General features: G+C 41.7%; 2 protein-coding genes across 2 annotated transcripts; both read left to right on the top strand.

Moving 5' to 3' along the window:
* The first annotated feature begins 1,296 nt into the window (after window positions 1–1,296).
* LOC116295219 (uncharacterized) lies at window positions 1,297–5,227 on the top strand. The gene is made up of 7 exons (XM_089026373.1): window positions 1,297–1,461; window positions 1,578–1,616; window positions 2,006–2,107; window positions 2,181–2,246; window positions 2,341–2,403; window positions 2,758–2,814; window positions 3,035–5,227. Exons 5-7 carry the CDS (start codon window positions 2,359–2,361, stop codon window positions 5,225–5,227), a joined length of 2,295 nt encoding a protein of 764 aa, XP_088882499.1. The 5' UTR covers window positions 1,297–1,461; window positions 1,578–1,616; window positions 2,006–2,107; window positions 2,181–2,246; window positions 2,341–2,358.
* Window positions 5,228–5,313: 86 nt separating this feature from the next.
* On the top strand, window positions 5,314–6,261 carry LOC148912998 (uncharacterized). The gene has a single exon (XM_089026372.1). The coding sequence runs from the start codon at window positions 5,314–5,316 to the stop codon at window positions 6,259–6,261; it is 948 nt and encodes a 315-aa protein (XP_088882498.1).
* Window positions 6,262–19,179: the final 12,918 nt, after the last annotated feature.

Raw genomic sequence — 19,179 nt, 5'->3', positions numbered from 1 at the left:
CGGAGATATAGGTGGATTTGATTTGTGAACAAATAACAAAAACGATAACAACTGACATATAATAAAATTGAGAACTGACATACGAAGGATCAACGGCCCTGGGGACGCCGAGGGTAATCGTGCGGGGATGCTCGTCGTATCTCTTAGGGGTAAAAATCAGCGATTTGGTCTCTTTTAGTGCCGTAAAGTTGATATATTAAGCAATTCAGCACTTTCTGGTATCTTTTAGGGTGTTGAAAAAGGAACTAGCTCATCGCAATCATCGCATGTATACAAATCCAGTCATTAATTAATATTTAACAAAAGAATCTCTGGTGTATTTTTATAGAACAGTAGGAACTCGTGGATAAATTGAATCACCGTAAAAAGCTTTGTGAAACTGACGTTTCGGATGTTAGTCCTTCGTCGGAGTAAGTGGAAAGAAAATATGAGAAGGGATGAATAAATTATAAATACTAAGATGGAAAATAAAGTGACCAATGAGCAATAAGCATATGAAGAAATAAAAAGAAACAAAAGGACCGAAAAAAACAATAAATGAGAAATGGAAAGTGAAGCATGACTAATTAAAAGTGAAGTGTTGATTCATCCCATGGGGACTGACAGTGCCAAGTGAGTGAATAAGCCGCATTTCTAACGTTTTGCGGGAATTATTACCGCCGTGCAATAAACTTAAACCAAAGACAATGATGTTACATTATGTTAGATTATGTTAGATTTATTATGTTGTATTTTGATAGTATTGTTTTTGTTGTATCTCTTATTGGTTAAAAATTGCCAAGCCACGCCCTTTTGGAAAAAACGTCCAATATCTTTTAGGGTTATTTTGAAAAATTCCCGACGAGCATCCCCGTAAGTTTATCCCTGAGTCCCCCCCTCCTTCTCCCGGGTCAACGGCACAACCAAATGACTGAAAGAATGAACCGATTGAAGGGTTGAAAGATCTGTCATCAGATCTGTCAACCGGGAGGACGGGGTTCGAATTCCAGCCGGACAATCACTCAGGGTCTTAAAATGATCAAGGTGAGAATGTTCTAGCTTTGTAATTAGTTCGGTATATAACTGTGCATTGAGACGTTATTGAAATGGACTATATATAACACTGCATTACACTACAATAATAATTTAGCCTTTTAAACAACTATTTCGTCATTGATGATGTTTAATTAAAGGTTTTTCGAGTCTGACTTATAATAAAAATTTTCAAAACGTTTTCAAAAGCGATGAAGGTACTAGCCAGAACGTTTCTATTGTATGTCCTAGTAAAAAATCTATCATATTTTATATAGTATTATATTATTTGGATTATATCTGGCACATGTTAGAGACAAATGAACTTAAATTTTTCAATTCAATCGGTAGAGTTTTGATGGCATTTATACTGAAAACAAGTACGAATGTCTGTCCAAAGGCCAAAAAGCTGAAAAAGAATCATTTGAAGCTGTCCAAGAGAAAAGCAACGTAAGTATGCTTAAGTTTCATATTACTTTTTAATTTGTTTCTTACAATAACCTTTCCTTTTTCATTTAACATAGCGCACATATTATGCTTATGTTCACTGCTGTTTTCCAATGTAGGTTTTTGAAAACAAACGAAATCTGAGGAGAAAACGAGAAGTAAGTCTACTTTTTTACATTACCAAGATATTTACCAAAATATGTGAAACAACTTACTAGAATGGAGTCTTACGGAATCTTATTTCGATAATAGAGTGCTCACATTATATCCGTGAAGCAAATACTAATTTTTAGCGCTAAATAGTGATAATTAAACAATAGCAAACAAAGGATTCTGTATGAAATAATACTAATTAGTACTATTTAATGTTCACGGTTTTAGTGCGTGCACTCTAAACAAAAGACGTCGATAACCCAGAGCAAATGACTTATTTGGTAAAGGTTTACACGATGGAAATTTATATGAAATGTCTAGAATAACTAAAACTCAAAGTTAACTTCAAGAACTCAATATCGTTTAAAATTTCGTTTTCGTTTTAAATTTTTAGAAATCAGTTAAACTGAAAGATTTTGTGGTCACTCCACTCTTGTTTCCTAAAAGAAAACCCAAATCAAGCGTCGTACAGAGTTTAGCAGATACGGTTTCCAAGGTAGGATACTTATTTACCAAAAATCGTACGTCCTGCTCTAAATAATCAAGACTAAAGATTTTGTTCAAAATAGGAGAAGAAGAATGTTGTGGCAGAACAAAAAAAGACACAAGAAGACACCACAGCTCCATTAGCAGAGGTAACTTGCATCAACCTTACTGTGCATCTCGTTTGAAATAGCCAGAGCCGCTGCATAAACAAACAAATATATTGTTTTTCTTTGCCCATTGCAGCCAACAAATGATGTTGAAATGGACAGTTGTGGTGAAAAACTCAAACCAACGATAGTGCTTGAGGTAGGAAAAAAATCATTAATTACAAAGGTATGCCTGCCGTCTATAATAATGAACTGACATATTTGCTGAACGACAGAATGATGGCGTCGATTGAGTGGTGAGCGAGTGTACAGTGGTAGCATATGTTATGATCACTTATTATTCTGAACTAGTGACTGTTATACGGACGATGCACTGACCCATCTTACCATTTTTTTTGGTGACAGACAGTTAACCATAGTGGTTAACTAGTGGTTAACAGAATGCTTGTTTTTGTCATGTTTCTGACCTAAACGTTTTTTATTATAACGGAAAACCCCTTTTCTCTTTGTGCAAGTTTTTCACTAATATAAAATTCCCCTTTACGTATTTTAGCCAAATAATGATGACGCAAATGGGCTTGATGTTCCATGTGAAGAAGTCACACTAAAGGTATGTCATATTACTTGTTCTAATAGATGTAAATGACAGTTAATGTACTCCAAAGCATTTGATTGCTTACGCGTGCACAATATTTCGAATATTTGTGAAATATTTGTTGTTAAAAGGCCGTGAAAGTGCAAAAACACAACACATTAGCGGTAGTTAATTTTTAAAGGTACCCTTTCTTTAGACCACGTTTCTGATAATAACTTTTTATTTTCTTATGAAGGACGACATCACAGTAGAGACTGTTTCAAGACTTACTCGTTCTATTGCTACAACAGACAGGGTGTTTTTCACTGCATCGGTACCCAATAACTCCACATCCGTTATGGAATCATTTGATTGGGATAAGATCAAACCATCTCGTTCTCGCCGAACGCATCTGGCTAAAGGATGGACTGATGTCGTTTACAAATATCTGAACAAACTCAACCCGTACTGCCCTTTTGTATTTAAAGGGCACAAAGCTAAGCGATTTTCTAGTCGACAGAGCACTGCCAGTTATTCATTTATTGCAAGTGGCCGCTGTGCTTTCAAAACCTGCCCTCTCCAATTTAAAGTTTTCATGTTATGCAGTGAAGAGAGGCAACGTATTTTGCATATTGCTTTTAACGGCGATGTGAAGCACGACCTGAGCATTAGAAAGGCTCGTCCCATCACCGGCGAAACAAGGCAAGAAATGGTTCAACATTTTAAAAAAACATCTGAAAAACCCTCCACTGCTCACAATGAAAAAGTAGACAACATTGAGAGTTCGTCATTTAGTGCTGGTAATTGGTCAGGTGCAGGTACAAGTGTCAATGTTGTTCAGCAAATTGCTAGTGAAGCTAGGCGTTCGTTGAGACTGAACGACAATGCCATTGTGTCATTGGACTCAATGCGCAAAGCATTCATGAACGAAGAAGGATTTTCTTCGCTTAAAATAAAGGGATATGTGCAATATATAGCTGCCTCTCCACTTGTCGTTCATCTTTGGACCGAAGGACAGATTCGCCTTTGGCACGACACCTGCCGCAACATGGTGGCATTTCTTGACGCTACAGGTACCATCATATCCAATTGGGATGACAATCGAGTTTTGTACTACACGTTGGTCGTTCCCAGCCCTGTTGCCGGAAAACCACCTTTACCAGTTGCAGAATTGATAACGAGCCGTCACAACGTGCCCACTATTCAACACTTCTTGCAATCCTTTAGGTACGCTGAGGGGCTTTTGTTTGGTCACAACAATGTTCGAACGCCAATGCAAATAGTCAGTGATCAGGGAAAAGCCATACTACTAGCATGCCTCCAGGAATTTAATAAAGAAACTGTGCTATCGTACCTCGAGCGAGCTTGGCGAATAGTTCACGGCAAAGGAAGTGAGAAGGATTTTACCTTAATGACACCTCATATCTGTTGTAGCCATTTGATGCACAACGCAAGTACCATCTGCAAAAAAATATGTAAAACTAACAGCAAACGTTGGTATTCTTTCTTGCTGTACTCAATATCTCTTCTTGTTAATGCCTGTACATTTGACGAGTTCCAACAAATTCTTGAAGACATATCCCTTCTCTTTCTGACCTCCCACAACTGTCCCCAAGTTCAAAAAGCATATACACGAATTCAACAAAAAATTGAGAAATTAAACAAAGAGGAACCTCAGATAGAACACAAATGCACAGACGACTGTGCTAACATGGACGAGTCTTTTACAAAACCTGATGCTAAAGGTCCATTTGCAAAGAAGCTGTTTGAGATAACTCACAGCATGGAAGAACGTTCCAGTACGCTTGTCATGGGAAAAGACGAAAACCGATGCTATTCACCAGAGTTCATGGAATACTTAAAGCGTCTTCTCCCAATTGCACCTTTGTGGAGTAATTTTTTCCTCTGTAAAATTTCAAAATCAAGATTCCAATCTAAAAAAAATTCAAAAGAAGTAACAACCCAAGGTACGATCGAGAACTACATGAAGTTAATGAAAACAGACGACTTCAATGGAAAACACCATCTCCGCGTCGATGAATTTGTGTCTCTTCAAAAAACGTTTATTCAAGCTAGGTGCCGTTTATATGGCGACACAATACAAAAACGGGCTGTCATGCAATTGAAGCGAAAAAGAAAAGAAATGTGCTGTGATGATCTCGATCTCTATTCTGGATCAACCGAGCAATGGAACAAAAAGGTCAAACGATCGTCATCTCCAGATAAGCGCCGTGGACAGTTCCAGCAGCCACCTTCCAACGCAATGCCAAAAACCCCAGTCAACTCAAAAGTAAATTTAACCAAGAACACTTCTAGAAATTCAAACAAGTCAACGACAACAACTATGAAACCAATAAAAAAACAATCTTCAGCGTACTCAAATTATTTGACCAAGAATTTTAAATCATTTTCAAACAAAGTAAAGATCTCCCAGCAGTCTCTAAAATAGCTTCTAAAAAGTGGAAGCGACTCACTGCCGAGGAAAAAGATAGCTATGATATGAATGACATAACTACTGGTTCTCTCGAATCCAGAATGCCAAAAGGTAAAAGAACGCCACCATCTACCAGCCCAAGTTGTCCTATTTTTTCGATAGGAATGAAAAACGAACACAACAACTGTTGGTTGAACGCTTTGTTGCAATCTTTCTCAGTTACCACTTTAGGTGATATTACAACAGAGGACGCAAAACCACTATTTCCAATGATGTTCAATTACCTTGCCATGATTTTTACAAGACTTAAGGAAAGTGCAGATTATACAAGGCCATTGAATCCCACTGATTTACTCAAGCAATTACACAAAAAGGGTCTGAAGATTGGTAAGCAACACGATGTTCATGAAGCTTTCTCCAAAATTATGGAAATCTGCTCTTTCGACCTTGGTGGAACACCCATTCCTTTTTTTTCTACGTTTTGGGGCGCAGTGCAATACAAGAATTCCTGTTGCACTTGTGGAAATTCAAGAGAGAGTGAAGAGGATTCATTTCATTCACTTGCTGTGGAGCTCCCCAGAAACGGAATGACATCTTCAGTAAAGGACTGCCTCTTTGAATATTTCAAGGAAGAAGTTCTTATCGATGACAACAAATTAGAATGTGGGACTTGTCGTCAAAAGACTTGTCAAACACGACAGGGTTTTTTAAAAACCTGCCCCCAGAACTTTGTCTGTGTACTAAAACGTAATGATGTCACCGCAAATACTAAAGATCATTCTCCATTGACATTGGACATCACAATCGATGTATCACAGTTGAAGCACGAGGGCTCTCCACCCACTGAATACATATTAGCAGCTGTAATACTCCACAAAGGACAGGCGTTGAGTTCAGGTCATTATGTTGCCCTACAAATTTTCCCTGACAATGATACTGTAGTACTTTTTGATGACGAAAAGGTCGAACATAAAAACCTTGCATACTTGTCTAAAAGAATAGTCACAAGAGAAGTATACATGCTGTTTTATGTTAGAGTTGATGGATAAAAAGATAAAAACACTGTACACTCAGCGGAGATCGAGGACGCGAGCAAGTATACCGATTTCAAAAGTGAATTCTCTCACAATAAAAGTGGTTTCGACAGTGTAAACAACATACAAAGCGAAGACGGAGCGCAAAACGACAACAAACACAAGATTGAAGTTCACGATACAAGTATTGACGACGCACGTACAGCTGAAAATGAAAAACAGCAAGAACACAAATATATTTCACCCTATGACGCACTGGATATTACCAAAAAAAATGAAATCGTTGGGACAGTGAAATCGCTTAAAATATACGGACGGGATTTGAAAACCTTAGAACATCCTCCTTTAAATAACACATATGTATTACCGGACAACCCTGGAGAACTCAATGACACTATTATCTTGGCATACCTATATTTGATCAAACAAGCGTTGCTTTTGGAAAATAAAGAATGTGTTGTTTATGATACCAATTTTTTTTCGCAGCTTAGGTCAGTTTTTTACCATTCTCCAACAAGTCCAAAGACAACGCAAGACCTCTTAAATCTCTGTCATTCACACTTTAAGAAAGTCGACCTGACAAGCGTTGATCACATCGTGTTCCCTATACACAGATCCATCCGTTATAGACATTGGGCTATTGCAGCTGTGGATGTCAATGTCAAAAAGATCACACTGTACGATCCTTTGCATAATGGCGATTTTCAAGAATGTCTGCTGGAAGCTAAAATGATTAAATGTTATCTATCTGCGATTGCAATAGTAAGGGGATATTGTAATTTTTTTGACGATTTGAATATTTCAATGGATAATCACCACCCAAAGCAAGACGATGCCGTTAGCTGTGGTGTTTTTTGTTTAAAATTTGTTCGAAACAAAATTCTTGGATCATCCTTTGAAGCCGTTCATCGAGCATCAATCATGGATGATATTTTACAAGGCGGTATTAAACATGACCGTAACTTTTGCGAAAAACTGACAATTGACATTGACTTACCCAAACGAAAACAGTGCGAACGTGGCTCTAAATGTACTCTCCGCTTTATTGCAAAAGATGATGCTTTTCTAAGGTACACTTGGAAGAAGGAAACGTCAGAAGGAGAGATCATCACACTTGAAGAAACCAGCAATAAGCTAGTCTTTACTGTTGATCAAAGCAGCGATGGATCATACTTTTGCGAAGTGGAAAGTAGCTTTGGAGACATCATTTGTACAAACACCTGCATCATAACGTCAACAACCTACTCAACCTCTATTGCGTACAGAATATCAGCAGTTGTCCGTGAGTGGAAATTTTCCCGAATCCAAATAAAAGAGGTAGAACAAACAATCCAAAACATCATCCCGTTTGCATTAGAGATTATAAACACACCGACTTCTAAAGAATCACCGGACAAATGCCAGCAAAGGCATCTTATATACCTAAAATCATCGCACAAAGAACGGCTTGAAACAAATTACACATTTCCAGGAATAACCTACTTCGAGGAAAACACTTTGGATGACTTGCTGCAAGAATTAGCCAAACGTCTGCAAACTTCAAACATAAGATACAACTTTTGCACTCCGCAATACATATCAAAAGTACTTTTTCCTGAAATCATCATTAAACTTATCACCGATAGAGAAAACTGCACTTACGAGGAAGCTTCAGCTATAGCGTACGACCAAACCCCTGAAACTAAACAGGAACTGCACACCTCTACCATCGACATTAACATAATTAAATCTAATGAAACCATTTACCCAGCAACAACACAAAAGCAATCAAGAAGAAAAGGAAAACTAAGAAAAGTTATTAAACAGGCAAAATAAACCCATACACAAAAAACGTGACCGTCACAGCTTTCTCTACAGAAAAGAGATAAGTGGCTGCTAGTCCATCTACAAAGCTCGATTGTCACTGTTAACATGGCTACTAGTCCATCTACAAAGCTCGATAGTCACAGAAACCATGGTTACTACTCCATCTACAAGGCTCGATAGTCACAGTAAAGGTGTCTGCTAGTCCATCTACAAAGCTCGATTGTCACTGTCACCATGGCTGCTAGTCCATCTACAAAGCTCGATTATCACAGTAACGATGGCCGTTTGTCCATCTACAAAGCTCGATTATCACAGTATTGGTGTCTGCTAGTCCATCTACAAAGCTCGATTGTCACAGTATCGATGGCCGTTTGTCCATCTACAAAGCTCGATAGTCAAAGTAACCATGGTTACTACTCCATCTACAAGGCTCGATAGTCACAGTAAAGGTGTATGCTAGTCCATCTACAAAGCTCGATTGTCACAGTAAAGGTGTCTGCTAGTCCATCTACAAAGCTCGATTGTCACAGTAACGATAGCCGTTTGTCCATCTACAAAGCTCGATTGTCACAGTAACGATAGCCGTTTGTCCATCTACAAAGCTCGATAGTCACAGTAACCATGGTTACTACTCCATCTACAAGGCTCGATAGTCACAGTAAAGGTGTCTGCTAATCCATCTACAAAGCTCGATTGTCACTGTTAACAAGGCTGCTAGTCCATCTACAAAGCTCGATTGTCACTGTTAACATGGCTGCTAGTCCATCTACAAAGCTCGATTGTCACTGTTACCATGGCTGCTAGTCCATCTACAAAGCTCGATTGTCACAGTAAAGGTGTCTGCTAGTCCATCTACAAAGCTCGATAGTCACAGTAACGATAGCCGTTTGTCCATCTACAAAGCTCGATTGTCACAGTAACGATAGCCGTTTGTCCATCTACAAAGCTCGATAGTCACAATAACCATGGTTACTACTCCATCTACAAAGCTCGATTGTCACAGTAAAGGTGTCTACTAGTCCATCTACAAAGCTCGATTGTCACTGTTAACATGGCTGCTAGTCCATCTACAAAGCTCGATAGTCACAGTAACCATGGTTACTACTCCATCTACAAAGCTCGATTATCACAGTATTGGTGTCTGCTAGTCCATCTACAAAGCTCGATAGTCACAGTAACGATAGCCGTTTGTCCATCTACAAAGCTCGATTGTCACAGTAACAATAGCCGTTTGTCCATCTACAAAGCTCGATTGTCATAGTAACGATGTCTGCTAGTCCATCTACAAAGCTCGATTGTCACAGTATTGGTGTCTGCTAGTCCATCTACAAAGCTCGATTATCATAGTAACGATGGCTGCTAGTCCATCTACAAAGCTCGATTGTCACTGTTACCATGGCTGCTAGCCCATCTACAAAGGTCGATAGTCACAGTAAAGGTGTCTGCTAGTCCATCTACAAAGCTCGATTGTCACTGTTACCATGGCTGCTAGTCCATCTACAAAGCTCGATTGTCACATTAACGATAGCCGTTTGTCCATCTACAAAGCTCGATTGTCACAGTAACGATGGCCGTTTGTCCATCTACAAAGCTCGATAGTCACAGTAACCATGGTTACTACTCCATCTACAAAGCCCGATTGTCACAGTAAAGGTGTCTGCTAGTCCATCTACAAAGCTCGATTGTCATAGTAACGATGGCTGCTAGTCCATCTACAAAGCTCGATTGTCACTGTTACCATGGCGGCTAGCCCATCTACAAAGCTCGATTATCACAGTAAAGGTGTCTGCTATTCCATCTACAAAGCTCGATTGTTATAGTAACGATGGCTGCTAGTCCATCTACAAAGCTCGATTATCACAGTAACGATGGCCGTTTGTCCATCTACAAAGCTCGATTATCACAGTATTGGTATCTGCTAGTCCATCTACAAAGCTCGATTGTCACAGTATCGATGGCCGTTTGGCCATCTACAAAGCTCGATAGTCACAGTAACCATGGTTACTACTCCATCTACAAGGCTCGATAGTCACAGTAAAGGTGTATGCTAGTCCATCTACAAAGCTCGATTGTCACAGTAAAGGTGTCTGCTAGTCCATCTACAAAGCTCTATTGTCACAGTAACGATAGCCGTTTGTCCATCTACAAAGCTCGATTGTCACAGTAACGATAGCCGTTTGTCCATCTACAAAGCTCGATAGTCACAGTAACCATGGTTACTACTCCATCTACAAGGCTCGATAGTCACAGTAAAGGTGTCTGCTAGTCCATCTACAAAGCTCGATTGTCATAGTAACGATGGCTGCTAGTCCATCTACAAAGCTCGATTGTCACTGTTACCATGGCGGCTAGCCCATCTACAAAGCTCGATTATCACAGTAAAGGTGTCTGCTAATCCATCAACAAAGCTCGATTGTCACTGTTAACATGGCTGCTAGTCCATCTACAAAGCTCGATTATCACAGTAACGATGGCCGTTTGTCCATCTACGAAGCTCGATTATCACAGTATTGGTGTCTGCTAGTCCATCTACAAAGCTCGATAGTCACTGTAAAGGTGTCTGCTAGTCCATCTACAAAGCTCGGTTGTCACAGTAACGATAGACGTTTGTCCATCTACAAAGCTCGATAGTCACAGTAACCATGGTTACTACTCCATCTACAAGGCTCGATTGTCACAGTAAAGGTGTCTGCTAGTCCATCTACAAAGCTCGATTGTCACAGTAACGATAGCCGTTTGTCCATCTACAAAGCTCGATTGTCACAGTAACGATGTCTGCTAGTCCATCTACAAAGCTCGATTGTCATAGTAACGATGGCTGCTAGTCCATCTACAAAGCTCGATTGTCACTGTTACCATGGCTGCTAGTCCATCTACAAAGCTCGATAGTCACAGTAACGATAGCCGTTTGTCCATCTACAAAGGTCGATTGTCACTGTTAACATTGCTGCTAGTCCATCTACAAAGCTCGATTATCACAGTAACGATGGCCGTTTGTCCATCTACAAAAGTAGTATAGGGGATGGGGGTTCCAGCGCAACGACCACCGGAGGATTACCCGCCTAAAGTACCCCCCTCGATTCGTACCGCGATTACCCGCATCCCGAGTTTATGTAAAATATGTTAGTCTATATATGGAGTGCGAAGATTGTAAAGAGTTTGCTTATGATTTCTGGGTAAAGTGCTTGAAACCCAAGTTTGTTACCCCACCACCAAATAAGTATGTTTGTTGTGACAAGAAAATGCAAATAGAAGACGACACGTCAGCACAGTGTTACGAATGTGGTAAGAATATTCGTAATGCCGTACCAAATGCTACCAAAGAGCAATATTATGCCAATGGAGGTCGTAAGAAGACCCCATACAAGAGAATAAAATACTTTAGGGACTGGATGAGTCATATCCAAGGTTTACATCCGATATATTTAAGCGACGAAGTAAAGAAGAAAATCATAGACCACTTAGAAGAGCCAACCCCGCAAAGTCTACGGAAGACATTGAAAAAATTAAAACTAGGGAAATATTACAAAGCTATTCCCTATCTTTTGTCTGAAATTACCGGCAAGTCTATTCCTGAGGTTTCTGATATGACAAAAGCCGAGTGGATGTTTTGTCGGCTGGATAAGGATATTCCTTATTACCCTGACGTAATCTATGAAATATTTTACAAAATTGACCCCAACCACCCCCTGTTAGGATGGATTCCAAGAAGATAGTGGACGATTACGTCATATGTTTTCAGCCAATCAAAACCTTCACAATTTTCCTTCACATTTATGAAAACGTTTCACATTTGTGAAATAGATTTGTGAAACTAATCTGCATATTTTCTAGACTGACGTTCGATATGTAAATAGAATCCCGTCACGCTCTTTTCGAAGCAGATGTTTACTGAGCAAGCTTTCTTTGAAGCTCTTCTTTTGCCTCCTGGTAGATCTTTTTGCGAGATTCCTCGGAAAGATCTTTTACGACTGTTTTTTTATTCCTTATGTCCGACTTTAATTTCTCGTATTTGTCTTCTTCGGCCAGAATAAGCGAGAATTCTACGTCGTCTATCTTTCTGTCACGCAGAGCCTTTGAGACAAGGTCGGTAATAGTATTTACTTTAGCCCTAGACAGAGCTATTGTCGTGTCATGCTTGGATATTTTCGTGGATAGCTTTTTCATAATACCCGTAGCAACAGCCGAAATGATACCACAAGCTGTCCCAACGCCGGCCAAAGGAACTCCAACGATTATTCCCGGCCCAGTAAGCGAAGTAGCAACGCCAGAGCCCGTTAACACAACAGATATGGATCCTGAAGTTATCGCAATCTTATGTAGCGTACTCCGGGCTCTGACGTATTTCTTCCTAACTTTTTCATAGTGTTTTGTTTGCCCTTCCAAGTAAGCCAGGATTAAGTTCGCTTTATTCAGACGAAAGTTTTCGGCGTTTAGTTCGTTAGGTGTAGTATAGGGAACATCTGGGTACAACTTAGGTGCTGAAGGTATAACATCCATTATATATACTAATGTACGACGCTTTTGGGAATGATATTGAGGAGCAGCCACATCACAATAATCGAGATTACTGGAATTGGAGGGCCTTTAGGAAGATGTTTCCACATGCGGATGCTAGTAAGTTCGAAAGAAGACCCGATGGTATTTACTATAACGGCTCCAGAATGTACAGTAATGAGGATTTGAAACCTACGCTGGTTAATCAGATAGACGATCAACTGAAGAATTCTGGTTATGTTGAACATAAGCCTAAGCCAACATATGTTGAACATAAACCCGTGCAAGGTTGGTCAAAGGAATTATTGCTGGGTACCAGTACTTATCCGATACCCGCAGTTTCATTTGATAAACACCCAAGCTTGGACCTAACGCTGAACATGCGGATCTTTAACAAGCATTCCTTTCCGTTAAAGGTGCGAGATATCTTCAAAAACGTGCCCATTAATCGTACCACCGCTAAGGAATCTCATGAATGGTTAAGTGGTCCTAACATGCGTTATTGGCCGCAGCAGCTGAACTTTGCGGTTTGGTGTGCCACTAGCGGCTGTGGGGTAAGCGCAAACTTGATGAAGAATTCAATATTTATGTTTCATTTTCACTTCACGGTTAGGAGAATACTACATGAGATGGGCGTTACTGCATTGCCGGGAGATGCTGCGTTTTATCCTAGAGATAACAAATACGACGTTCCAGCCTATAACAGGCTTTGTAAGGAGTTCGGTGTTGTAGGGAAGGATTTTAGATGCACTACCGGTGCTAACAATGGTTTGGGACATATTTGGGCTTATTGGGGGATTGGTGGGCATGTGCTAAGTGATAAGGAAGTTCATGCGCTGCAGTTGCGATGGGACACGGGATATCACAAAGAAACTCACGACAGTAGCACCTTCTTTGAACCAAATACCAAAACCACTAAGGAAGTCAGAGACGGACCTCTGTTCAAAGATGAGGGCGGTAAGTATGCAGGGGCCAATCCACTGATTATTAAGATTACCAACGACGAGCAAACGAAGCAATACTTTAATTTCATACCCCCAGAAGGTAAAGGACTAACCAAAGCCGGCCTTGCCCGTTTGAACCGCAGCATAGAAGCTTACGTGTATTCCATCCTTGGAGCTCAGGTAAACACCCGATCGAGTATAGTGGGGAATACCGGCGCCGCAGAAGAGACGCGAGCCGAAGCTTTGATTCTATTCGAAAGTTCGATTTTGGAGGGCGACATTAGCAAGGGCGTACAGCGTTACCAACTAGCTATACAAAATTCTAAGGCCCGACTGGACTACGCAGTAGCCCCGGGTTGTTGGTTAATGCCTAGTAATTTATCTATAAATACTGGTTCTGTAGTAGGATACAGCAATAAGCTGCAGCGAGCTACCAAGAACATGAAGTTTGGGGTGAACGACGTGAACTCTGACACTCTTAGAAGCATCCCCCATTTCGTGGAGAAGCCTAAGAAGGAGCACGTAGAAAAGCCCGCACCAAAGAACGTAAAGAAGAAGGTTTTGCCTGCGATACCTGAGGAATATGACCATAACTTACTAAAGGCCGGCTTAGCAGCTGCAAGCATTGGTCTGAGCTATTATATATGGCGATGAACAACCCCTACGTAGCTGGAGTAGATTGTGTCTATACGACTTACACAGGCGAGAAAAAATACACCCAGGCGTCTTGGGTTGATGTCACGGGCATGTCCGTGAATTTGAACTACTCAGGAAAGAAGTTAATCCTTTGTAGTATTTGCATTGGCACGAGCGGCCATGCCAACGTCGGCTTTAGGTTCCTGGATGACAACGGCGTACTGCAGCCTATGCGTGCGAAAACGAATAACAGGGAGCCTACGCATTTTTCCGTAGAACCGCCAGCGAATAGCGCCGAGAATCTTACGACTTGGACTTTTCATATGGTCGCCGATTGCCATGGGAAGGTAAAGCTACAAATACGCGTAGATGACTCAGGGAGCGTTTGCGTGAATAGCATAGAAAATCAAAGAGATACGGATTATAACCACGCGACCATAAGCGCTTTTACGGTGCTTAGCCTTTAAATATATGAATCCACATCAGAGGGAAACCAATTACGTTTATCACTTAGAGGATGGTCGGTATGCTGATCGCACCTGGATTGATATTGGAATGTGGGTTGAGGTTGGAGGCCTTGCATTAATTGTTTGTAGTATTAACTTTTCCCCAGCGTATCAATCTAGCATGGGGCTTAGGTTAATAGATGAGAATAACGAGCCTTTAACACCCTTTAGAACGTCGACTAATAATCGAAAGCCTACTCATTTTTCGGCGCAGCCATACATATATAGTGCTGAGGCGTTTTACGTGTTAACGTTTCAGATGGTGGTTAATTGTAAGCATGTTAAGCTACAACTTCTTCCAAATAGCAGGCTTAGCACCAGCGTAGTTTACGTAAATCGACTAGTTAACAACCCCGATGAAATTTGGAATCATAAGCCCATTAGCACCATGAGCGTGCTGCCGCTAGTTCCGCATTATCAGGGCGGCGCGAATACTATCTTTACTTATCCCCAATCGAGGATGCCTCGGATGCCTGACGACGATAAGCCCGACATAATACACGAGGATAAGATTAACCCTTCATCTTCTTCAGGAGTACCACCCCAATAGCGACGACCAAGATCCAAATGTTATTCCCCACAAACTTTAGCAGTTCTCCGCCGGCCCTAAGTGCCAAGGAAACAACCGAACCCAGCAGCCCAGGAAGACCGGCTGCCATCTTTTTTCCCAAGTCCGTCAGCCCACTGCCTAATTTCTTTACGCCCGCGCCTGTAGCCTTAAGCGTGGATAGGATAACTCCTACTACGGTGCTAATAGCGACCGCGAATGCCAGCGGAAGACCATACTTCACCAGAGCTCTTTTTACCTTTTCCTTGGTGGTAAGCCCCAATTCTCTTTCCAGGTTGTCCTTTTGCGCTTGTAATTCCGCAACCCTCTCCTGAAGGGCTTCTACTTCCCTTCGGGCTGCCTCCCTTTCTTCTTCGGGGCGCGCCTGGTCATTGATTATTTCCTGCTTTTCGGATATGTTTTTTTCCAGGTCTTCGATGGCCTGATCTCTTTGCTGGATTTGCTCTTCTTTAATGTTGATTTCAGCAACTAACTGCCGCCGCTCCACCAAAGAACCCTCTATGGTGGTACGTAAGTCCTTGGCTTCTTCCTTGCTTATATCCAGGTCTTGCAGGGCGAGATTGAATGCCCTTTGGGCGCTGTCTTTTTCGCGAAGAGAAATGTCTCTTTGTTCTCTAAGTTCTAATATGCGTTGATTCTTGTCGTCAAGTTCTCTCTTTTGAGCATCAAGGAGTAGTCGGTTTTGCCGTATGTAATCTGCTTCCCTTTCCTCCATCGCTTGCTTTAGCTCTTCTACTTCCCTTATCGCCTCAAGACCTTTTTGTTGCCGCTGCATTATGGTCTTAACTCTTTCGACGGCTTCGTCAATATTCTCACTATTTTCTCTCATTCTTTCGGGTAAGTTGGGTTCTCCTAATGTCTTTCTAAGGGTTGGAGGAATATTTTTATCTGCGTAGTATTTACCATTTATGTCCCTGATGACATATGGATGAGCATTAGACCTATTTAACCTTGCTACTACGACTTCCCTGCCCCATTCGTTATCCGCGTCAAACATTACTTGGACTTTGTTTGGATCCCAGTTTGGGAATTCTTCCTTGATCCTATCAAAGTCGTCCGGGGTTTCTTCCATGGATTCGTCCATTTGTTCCTGAACCCTACTAAGCCATGCAGCGCCGGGGGCTTCGGGGATGTTGCCGTCCGGACCAAAGCTGGTTTCCGCGGTTTTGCTCCTAGGAGGTTTCATCATCGTGTTACTACCAAAGTCGATGTTATCGAGCTTTATGTATTCTGGTATGGGTTTGCCTGGGTTCTTAGTGCGGTATTTGTCTAGGAAAGCCATCCAGCCGGCGCGGACTCTTTTTCCAAACCGACGCACCATGTTACCTCGGAATTCCGTGGGGTCGTTGGTTTTAGGTAGTAAAGACTCGTATTCTTCGTCGTTAATATCGACTTGACCTTCTTCGGTGGTGGGATCAAAATCCGTTCCTTCTACTTCCATTATATATGATAAGCTCAAAGTTAAATCCCAACGTATTACCTAAGCAGGTTGGCGGACTAAAGGCAGAACGCACCTTTCACCGGGTCACCTTTACGCCTTCTAGCGCTAAGCCAGGGGAAACCCTGTACGTAGGCGTGCCCCGCCTAACGGATAACCTAGTGTTGGTTCCTGGCACCCTAGCGCTAAGGTTTAACCTAGCAATACAGCCAGATACCGCAGACGCGCGTTACGCCGTCAATAATGCGGGTAGAAACCTCGTTTCCAAAATGCGTGTAAAGTTCGCCGGGGAATCCCTCTTGGACTTAAACAGGTATGATTTGTATACCACGTACAAAGACTTATGGTTGACCGCATTTGACCGCGCGCAAAGGATAGAGCAGGGAATCGCCAGTGATGCCATACGCAAGGTAAGGAGCGCAACCTCTGGCGCCTCAGGAGAAGACGAAATAAAGACGGCTTATGGTACTAAGCATGTAGTTCCATTAGATTTCGAAGTTATCACGAACCACGGTGCATACTACCCAACGCAGCTAAGCGAACTACAGTTCGAAGTAACCCTAGCAGATACTACGAACATTCTACAGGGAAAGGACGTAAGTTCCTCAGCCGTCCACCCATACTCCGTTACTAACTTAGAGCTGCAGTATGAAACGGTATACAGCGAAGACTTAGCACGTAGCGCCGGTATGGAATACAGCGCCGGGAAGGCTTTCCTTTACGATCACGTCGTGATGTACAAGACGTTCAGCTTCACGAACAACGTCGAAGAGGTCATCAACCAAAGCATTAACCTACCCAGACGCAGCCTTACAGGGGTAATGTTACTGTTTGCAAAAACATACACGGCAGGATTGCGTGACTCTGAGGCGTTCTTTAATCCTAACATCACTAACGTAGGCGTTAGCATTAACGGAGTGCCTAATAAGGTTTACTCACAAGGGATAAAGCCCGAGGACATGTACCGGGAAGTCGCGCGTAAGTTTGGCGACCAAATTGACCCAAAGAAATTCTTTAAGGATAAGTACGCGCTGTGGATCGACATGCGCACGACGAACGACGAAGACCTACATGGACAGGGATTGCGGCTGGTAAATACCCAGGACGGCATTACGTTGGAGATCAAGCGCACCAAACATGCCAGCGACACTACTAAGATCAACGCGTATATCTTCGTAGTCTCAGACGCGCAACTGAGCGTAGAAATGAATCAGCTAAAGAGCGTTGCCTATTGATTCGTGCTCACTCATCCTTTTGATAAAAATATCGTTGGTATATAATGCTTCGCGTATTTGAAAACAACAACACCAAACTGCAATGCATAGTGCAAGGCGATAAACTTTATTTCAAAGCAAAGTCCGTGGCTGATGCCTTGGGTTACGTAAATTCCAGAAAAGCGGCGTCTGATCACGTCTCAGAGGAAAACAAGGTAACTTTGAGGTCTATAAAGGGTGTAAATCTGACTGACACCCTTAATGCGCAACCACATTCCGTTTACATCACTGAAATGGGTCTTTATGAGTTAATATTCGGATCTGAAAAGTCCGTAGCTAAGGAGTTCAGAAAATGGGTGTTAGGTGACGTTCTCCCTACCCTCAGGAAAACAGGTAAGTATGAAATAGAGCGGCGCTTTGACAGTCCTAACAAGTTGGTATTCAAAATAGAAAATGAATTTGACCTGCATAAGAAGGTCGTAAACTACATACGTCGATTCCACCCTATCCTACTGCTCGCACCAGGTCTTGGAGAACTACAGGACTCAGCTAGCAAAAGGATAGTATGTTGGCAGAAAGGGTATCAGGCGGGGCAACCCGACATCTTAGTTCTTAATGCACATAAAAAGTATAATGGGTTATGCTTGGAGTTGAAGACACCTAAGGGTAACGGCGTATTATCACCTAAACAAGAGGCGTTACTCGCACAATACGAGGCAAATGGTTACCTAACCATGGTGTGCAACGATTACGACCTTATATGCAGGGAGATCGACTATTACGCGGAAGGTATTCGTGTACCTTGTCCTTGGTGTGTTAAGGCTTTTAAGACGCAGGAGGCGTTAAGGACTCACCAAAGAATATTTCATAGATATAATGATCATTGAACAGACGCACTGGCGTGAATTAGTCCAAGGCATCACATACAAAATAAAAAATTACGTCGTTTTCGAAGACATCAGCCGTTTAAGGTTGGTCCTCGAATACGAAGGGAAAGAGTGTACCCTGTGGGCACCTGACTGTGTGCGGTATGTAATCCAAGGTGAAGAGTACACGCACATACGCAGCTATGGTAAGGTTAACGGGCGATGGAAGTTCGACGTTGAACGTAGGGTGGATGCTAATCCTCTGTGTGATTAGTCATCCTCGTGGGCGGTTAGGTATTGGTCTGCTTCGGCGGACCTCATTTTTTCTGTCATGTAATTAGTGGATATGGTAATTAAGGCTCCTCCTGCGAACGCTGCGATGTAAGGTAACATTATATATATATTATTCATTTTTCCATGCTTTTCTTACAGCAAGGTAATGGTCTAAGGGCTTGGGT

The sequence above is a fragment of the Actinia tenebrosa genome, unplaced genomic scaffold, assembly GCF_029948245.1.
Source record: "Actinia tenebrosa isolate PJP-AT-01 unplaced genomic scaffold, QUT_ActTen_1.0 PGA_scaffold10__47_contigs__length_13832649, whole genome shotgun sequence".
Lineage (NCBI taxonomy): Eukaryota > Metazoa > Cnidaria > Anthozoa > Actiniaria > Actiniidae > Actinia > Actinia tenebrosa.
This window is presented reverse-complemented; position numbering and strand designations above follow the sequence as displayed.